Raw genomic sequence first — 8153 nt, 5'->3', positions numbered from 1 at the left:
GCCGAGCATCTTTTGCCTATGATATAGGATATACCTATTAAGACAAGAAGCTAGAAATATATCTACCCGTATGTAATCTAAGTTGTGCTATCACATGTTAAAGCATGGGGCTTATAGCGTTTGCGTATACATATATCAGAATATTCAATATACTGTGAGACCTATCTGAGCATCTGATTTGAAAGTATAGGTTGAGATAGGAATATTCAAAATACTGTGAGAATCTCTTCCGTTCAATTAGATCAAAAATATGTGCTCGTGGTAACGGACAGCGTTGGGATTTTCGTGCTCAATTGATTACCTAATAAATTGTGCGATCTCATGTGAGGACCGAATCTTGATCAAATCTAACATAGCGATATGTTAAAGTAATTAATGCTAACGTGATCATCAAAAAGTCTAAGAGGAAAGTTAATGAAAGCTTAATGAGGTTAATACCAATAATTAGAAGATTAATCTGTATGTACTTAATGTGAAAAATTGGACGCAAATATAATGCTACTATAGTTCATGTATGATCTCAGGATAAGATAAATAACTCCCAAAAATATGTAAAATTTCGTATGTTTGATTTCATTATGATGTAGTTTAATTCGTGCATGTTTAAGTTTTTGTAAATAAGATGCCTTGCATTTTAGTAGTTGCTTCATTACATGATTACACTGTATCTGCATACAAATTACTTTTTGTATCTTATTTGTCGCGTGCTTGCATTCATTTTATGAAAAATTCAAAAATATTTCAGTGTGTTTTAGCATAAATTTATAAAATACAAAAATATTTGTCGTTTTATTTATTTTGTGGTTACTCATGTAAAATGAAATTGACGTGTCAGACTGAAAATAAGCGTTGTTTGAAAAGTTAAAGTGTTTTGAAAATGTTTTAACAATTTGTTTTGAATGTTTGTGAAGAATGTTGTGTCAAAATGGTTAAACCAGTGTGTGTTTGAACTAAATGTTTGATATGACCAACCTTTTGTCAAAATTGATATACGTACGAGCCATGTTAACTGCAAAGAAGTTAAAGTTGGAGCTTCTGGAGTTCTGATGAAGTGAAGGAATGGCGTACGCGAAAGAAAGGAATAAAGCTGCTTAATTAATCGTCTCGATGTTTATAATGTTTGTGTTGTATAGAAACGAGAGATTGATTATACCTAACGTGCTCATGATTATATATGTCATTGTACTTTGTGATGTTTACATGTGCAGGTTATGAAGCTTTAGAAAGATATTGAAGTTAATGTGGGATAATCAAGATCGTCTGATTATTTATGGGCCAAACAATGTCAAATCTTAAAATTCCGCTGCTTCTAAGAAGATTTGAAGAGATTGAAGAACCTGAAGTCACAACAGTCATAAGTTAGGGTTAATCTGATGACTGGTGTGCTTTGAAGATTGTCGAGTATAACTCTCCGGGTATCTAAAGAGATTTTACTCAAAGGTTCAACGAAAGTGTATTTCCTGATGATCGTGTCGACTTGCGATTATAATTGGAATATTACAAGGATAAAGATGAAGAGAGAAAGTATGTACCATACAAGGGAGTTTATTGGTGCATAATGAAAAGTCAAGTGAAGCTAAAAGTAACACCACATCCTAGGGGGAGTGTGTTGATCCTCAATGATGGTGTATAAGTCTGGCTAAAGAATGATTATTGATAGAACTAGGTCCTAGGGGGAGTTTGTTGGTGCATATAAGTCCCTAGTTCATATCAACCGACGCTAATCAAGTTGAACGGGCCTGACGAAAGACATTCGGGCCAAACGAAGATCGAAGCCCATTGAGTATAAATAGAGGTTCAATGCTTCATTTGTTGATTGATCGCCTCATTTGTTCCAATCGATTTTCTCTCTAGTTACAGCAGATCCAAAACCCACCCAAAAGTCGAATAACGACTCTAGGCGTTGATCTAATCCGATCTATACGATCCGGTTCGACTAAATCGACACCCGAAAGTCAACGATTCGCTAAAACATCGAGCCGAAGATCCGAATAGCTTCTACAAAGATGACATGATCGGAAAAGTTGACAAGTACATGTGAAAAAATGAAGTTGGACTATTAAAATATGATCGAAAGTACCAAAAAAGTTGGTCGGAAAAATTGAGCAAAGAAGATAATGACATGGAGTCAAGGTGTCGTCTAGATGGCGATGACAAGATTACCATGTGAATAATATTACCTAAATTCAACATTTTTTAAAATCGTAATTCTTTTTGAGTTCCAGGTTAAAAAAATACAATCCTTTTGGTGCATTTGTAAGTCATATTATCTTTATTGACAGTTTTAGTAATTTACGTTATCTTTTCGGGTCATTTGTCTTTATTAAAAAGATTATAAAAAGAGAAAAAAAATTAATTAAAAAGTCCTAAAAACTGGAAAAAAAAATACAATATTATAAATATTAATCAAGTTTTGACAAAAAGTGGCTAACCAAGTGGAGGCCGACTTGTGGTTGAAGACGACGATTCGGGATTCATGATCAAAAGATTATAATAACACGACCACTCGTTCGAGTTTTGATTTGGGTTAGACATTTTTGAGAAGAGAATTTAAGAAAGTAGAGAGTAAAATTTGATAAGAGAATGTTGTATAGAAAATGGGGATATGTAGTAAGAGTATATATAATAGAAAAAAGTTTAAATTATTTATGTATTATATTTATTTATTTAATTTTAAACCGTTGCAATTAGTCGTTTCTTTTTTTAACGGTCAAATAATTGAAATGGGTTAATAAAAATTTGTCATCTCATCTACACGACGAAACTTCTTCCCTTGCATGGGCTCAACACGCTGGCGATGGAGGCCACCAATACACCGCACTACGCATGTTGAGTGACGTGTTAATGAAATTTTGTTGTCGTTGACGCGCGTCACAAGTGGACTAAGTGTGCGTTTTAATACATAGATTATAGATTAATATTTAATATAATAATAATAATAATAATAATATAGTAATAAAAATATTATAATAATAATACTAATTAATAATATAACTAATAGAACTTTTTTATTGTAACCTTAAAAGTTAACTTTATGGAAAAATTATGCATAAATTTGTTGTGATTAAGTTGATTTATGGTAGTTATTTCTAGAGAGTGATTAGTTAACAATAATGTACAAGCAAATGTTGCATGTCATAACTTCTGAGGATAAGGGCCATTTTAAAAAAAATCCTAATTAACAATGTACTGTAATTAATTAAATAATAATTAATTAACGGTTAACTGTAATATAATTTCACTAAAAACCAGTATCACGGTGTCGAGTAGCCACAATAACAAACTCCGTAACAGCAACTAAACAATCCAACGGCCCACATCAAACCCATCTACACAATCTCTTCTTTCCACCGTTGGATCAAAACCCACCAATCGAGCGGGCTAATTACCCTTCCAACAAACATTCAAAATTCATACTTACAGTTACAACTTCCATCACTCTCATTTCATATTCACAACTCATAACAAAAACTAATTCCAAAGCTCGATTCAATCATTAATCTCTTTCTGAACCCAAATCATCAAAATCAAAATGAGTGATTCAAGAAAAAGGAAACTGAAAGCTGGAAAGTATTATGGATTGCAGAGTTTTCTACAACCGGGTTGCCCGATTTCGTTATCGGGTCCGTTTCGTGACAATGTCCGATTGTTTCTGCGAGAATGTGGGCAGCTTGAAGAGTATAATGTTGAAGGAATGCCGATATGGTGCACGTTTCTTGTTCACGAAAATCGGGGGTTTACGGTTCCGTTGTATACAATTGAAGAATGTGTTAAGAACTCTGTTCATCCACTTTGTGATCACTGCCGGTGTTCTGGTAATTTTATTAAATTTTTAATTTTTAGAATTGGGTATTTATCAAATTGACTTAATTTTGAGTTTATTAACTGGGTTTTTGTTGATTGCTGATGTAAGCTAAATTAGGGTTAGTTTTTAGATTTGGGTTTTTTTTCAAACTGTCTTAATTTCAACTAGTATCTTCATCCACTCTGTGATCACTGCCGGTGTTATGGTAATTTATTAAATTTTTAATTTTTAGAAATGGGTATCTTTCAATTAGTCTTGATTTTGAGAATATTAACTGGGTTTTTGTTGATTGCTGATGTAAGCTAAATTAGGGTTACTTTTTAGAATTGGGTATTTTTCAAACTGTCGTAATCTCAAATAGTCTCTTCATCCACTTTGTGATCACTGATGTAAGCTAAATTGGGGTTTTTGTTGCATAATTAGTTTATTTAAGTTTTGGGAATTGGGGTTTTATGGTCCTGATTTTCAAATTCTTAAGTGGGTTTTTGATTTTGGATCTGGGTTTGTGTTTATTGATCTTACTTGATATTTGGTTTTATGAAATCTAACTGATTTTACAAATCTTGATTTTGTATCTGTGAACTGATTTAGGTTTTTTTAATCAATTTTATGTTGTGAAATCTTGACTTCATACTTGTGAAATGGGTATCTGTTTCTTAACCTTCTTTTAATTAAACAGTTTATTAAGGTGAAATTTGATTTGTATCAGTGGATATTTAGGGTTTAACAATGAGGATTTATTATGTGTAAACAGGGTGGAGTCACCATTTCGTATCGAAAAGGAAGTACCATTTCATTATCCCAATTGATAACGATTGGAACAAACCGATCGAGGATGGTGTTCTCGATCTTCAAACTCATATTTTGCACGGTTTGATTCATAGCAATGGATTCGGTCACCTTCTCTGTATCAATGGAATCGAAGGTGGATCAAAGTTTGTTTCTGGCAGAGATGTTATGGATCTTTGGGACCGAATCTGCACCACACTTCATAGCAGGTAATCATCCCTTAATTTCCCAGATTAAACATTGTTTAATTCGATGAAAAGTTAATATCTTTTTTCGTTACTTGAAGGAAAATAAGCGTTGTGGATACATCAAGGAAAAGAAACATGGATCTTCGGCTGTTATACGGTGTTTCTTATGGTCACACTTGGTTTGGAAGATGGGATTACGAATTTTGTCTCGGGAGTTTCGGTATCACGAAAGATAAATACGATCGAGCACTTGAAATTCTAAACTCTTTAGAACTTGATATTATCATTTCTGAGATGCATCAATGGTCTGTTATTAAGAAATTGGTTTGTAGATACAGAGATATGAGTGATACTGAATTGATCACTATTCAAGACCTGTTTAGATTCATGCTGTCACTCAAATACCGAATCCCACAAAAAGACTACAAACCGAAAACTAGATTGAAAGTAACGAGCAAGAAGGAGAACAACGTGAGGTGCAGGAAGTTTTCGAATATGGCTAGTAAATTGGACAGTAGATGGTCTGTTAAAAGGCTTGAAGACGTTGCGAATGTGGTTGTGAACGGTTTGAAAAAGACGAAAAATTGCGGGATGAGTAGACAGGAGGTTCGAGATATGGCCCGTTTATACATTGGTGATACGGGTTTGATTGATTACGTGTTGAAATCCATGAATAATGTGATTGTTGGTGAGTATGTTGTGCGGCGTGCAGTTAATTCTGCCACAGGTGTTCTTGAGTATTCACTAAAAGAGGTGAATCAGAATGATGAATCAGTTGACCGAGTTGGCCGAGTTGACTCAGTGGTTACGAGATACAGTCAGAATGATGTATACAAAGATGTCGCGTATTTGTATCAGCATGTGTTGATGGAATCAGATTCTGAAATGGTTGAGTTTGCTGCAAGGACTATTTTGGACTGCAAGAACTTCACAAAAACTTGGCCTTTTAACGACGATGCAGATGAGTTTTTGCGGTTTATTTGTCGAGTGATTCCTTTACGTAAAAGCTCGGTGGGCGAGATTGTGGTGGTCCCGCTTCATGCTACGATTAGCGAACTGAAAACAGCTTGTGAAAACGCAATGCAAGATACGTATTGTGCAATGGAGAAACTTAAGGTTACTGAGATTGTGGAATTGGATGGTTTGGATGATAATGAGGTGATTTTTGGGAGTGTTGAGTCAGGGTCAGACATAACGGTTCGTGGGTTCGGGGTTGACTTGTTGACTGGTGGCGATTTGGGTTATGAAGGTGGTGAGGATAATTGGGTTGTGAGTTGTAAATGCGGGGCAAAAGATGATGATGGTGAGAGGATGATTGCGTGTGACGTGTGTGAGGTTTGGCAGCATACGAGGTGCATTGGGATCGATGATGGTGAAGGTGTCCCGTCGGTTTTTATGTGTTACAAATGTTGTGATTCGATTGGTGAGCAAATGTGCACGAATCAGCTTGATGGAATGGGGTTTGTGGACTGGATGATGGTTCCTGTTGCAAGTAATGTGTATAGTGATCTTTGTTACTAGAAAATGATTCTTAATTGTTCATTAAAATTCAAAATAAGTGTAAAGATACAAGTAGTTTGAATATGTTAAAAAGATTCTTTTTTGTCAATCAAAATTCAAGATCCAAATGCACTTCTTGAAGAAAAATTTACGTTCAAGAAAAATTTACTTTTTGATTCTATTTATTGCACTTCTGTTGATTGAATTGTTAGTAGAGAAAAATGTGATGTAAAGTGAAACTCTTGGCTAATGAAGCCATTGTAATGTGTTGCCTTTCCCTAGCTCCTTGCAAGGGGTAGGTTTTTTTGAATAAATTGAGTTGTTCCAAAAAAAATAAAAAAATTCAAGATCCAAATGCATTGTTTTTAAAGGAAAGTTGCAAGAAAAAAGTAATCCCTGAATATAAATAGTCGTGAGGGGCTAAAATACAAAAAACACGAAACAAGTTTAAGGTTTTGAAATGACTTAATTAATACGCCTCGTTTTAGAAGAAGGGAGCGCGTTTTGGGGTTGACTGCTTGCGCCTATGTCTTTGCATGGAGCTTTCGCATGTCTCCTCGTTAGTTTCGTTTTCATTAACAATAAAGGGCAGAGTTTGAAGATGCGAGTTGCTTGTGTTGTTGCTATTAGAATTTTCACCTTGACCTTGGTACTACATACATTATGGAAAATGATGATTAGATCAACATATATGATGTTAATATGCTTATAATTTACTAGTAAAAATTTGTTAATTAAGAACGATAAAAAGTGGTTATGTAGTAATTAAGTTAGTTAGTTACCTTGCAAGCAATGGAACAATAGTCGTAAATTGGTGCCTTTAGGGATCGAGAACATGTAAAACAAGAGCGGTTTGGTGTCTCCTTTCCAGACCCAGCATGAGGAAGGGGATGGAGTGCTAATACACATTTCTCATTCGAAATGTATGGCTGTATTTTATAAAATAATAAAACAAATATACATCATATACAAGAATATGAGTTAGTAACATTTTTATAAGTATATAGATGTAGATCTATATAATTTGTGAAAGTTTGATACTATGTAGGGCAATGATATCGTAATTTTTAATAAATCAATCATATGCATTGACAAATTGTATTGTAAAATGAATTTATACAAAAATGATAGAATATATTCACTAGTCATGACCCATCTATGAAAGTACTATATAAGCATAGATGATTCCGTATATATGTGTGTTTTCTAATAATAACTCCAAATTCCTAGTGGTGAATGACTCACTCTCCCTTAGGGGAGGTGAGGGTTCGATTCCCACTAGGTGAGGATTTTCCAAATAATTGGATCAAAAACCATTTTTACCGGGCTCAAATGATCTCTTGGTCCCACGCATGCGAAGATTGAAACAATGACAATGCAGGTTCGTTTATCGGGCCTGGCATGCTGTGGGGAAATGGGTGATGGTGTTTCGCCAGGCTCCAGTGGGCTACCGGGAACCGCTGGATGGGTTGACAAAGTCAACACAGGGCTAACATGTCCCTGCCGATACACATGTTTTGAAACAATAACCCCAAATTCCGAAGCGACTCTTATAAAATATACTATACATACTTTTACGGGTATAAATTAACACAAGTACTCCCTCCGTTCCATCTTAATTATCCACTTTTGACTTTACAAGTCTTTCTTTATCAACTTTGACCGTAAATATTTTTATTTGTGTCATATAATATTTGATAAAAATTATGTGGAATGAAAACACATTTAAAACTCAATTCATTCATATAATTTTCATCAAATATTATATAACACAAATAAAAATATTTACGGTCAAAGTTGATAAAGAAAGACTTTGAAAAGTCAACGGTGGACACTTAAGATGGGACGGAGGGAATAATTAAATATATATT

At 34.4% G+C, this 8153-nt stretch overlaps 1 protein-coding gene across 1 annotated transcript; it reads left to right on the top strand.

Annotated features, from left to right (window-relative positions):
• Window positions 1-3526: 3526 nt before the first annotated feature.
• Window positions 3527-6303, top strand: LOC139859544 (PHD finger protein MALE MEIOCYTE DEATH 1-like; the record flags this gene model as incomplete). Its single annotated transcript, XM_071848323.1, has 3 exons — window positions 3527-3815; window positions 4560-4803; window positions 4881-6303. Coding segments are annotated over 3 exons (1956 nt in total), but the record flags the coding sequence as incomplete, so codon positions are not given.
• Window positions 6304-8153: the final 1850 nt, after the last annotated feature.

This window comes from Rutidosis leptorrhynchoides, chromosome 7, assembly GCF_046630445.1.
Source record: "Rutidosis leptorrhynchoides isolate AG116_Rl617_1_P2 chromosome 7, CSIRO_AGI_Rlap_v1, whole genome shotgun sequence".
NCBI lineage: Eukaryota > Viridiplantae > Streptophyta > Magnoliopsida > Asterales > Asteraceae > Rutidosis > Rutidosis leptorrhynchoides.
Note: the sequence above shows the minus strand (reverse complement) of the source record. Positions and strands in the feature narration are given on the sequence as shown.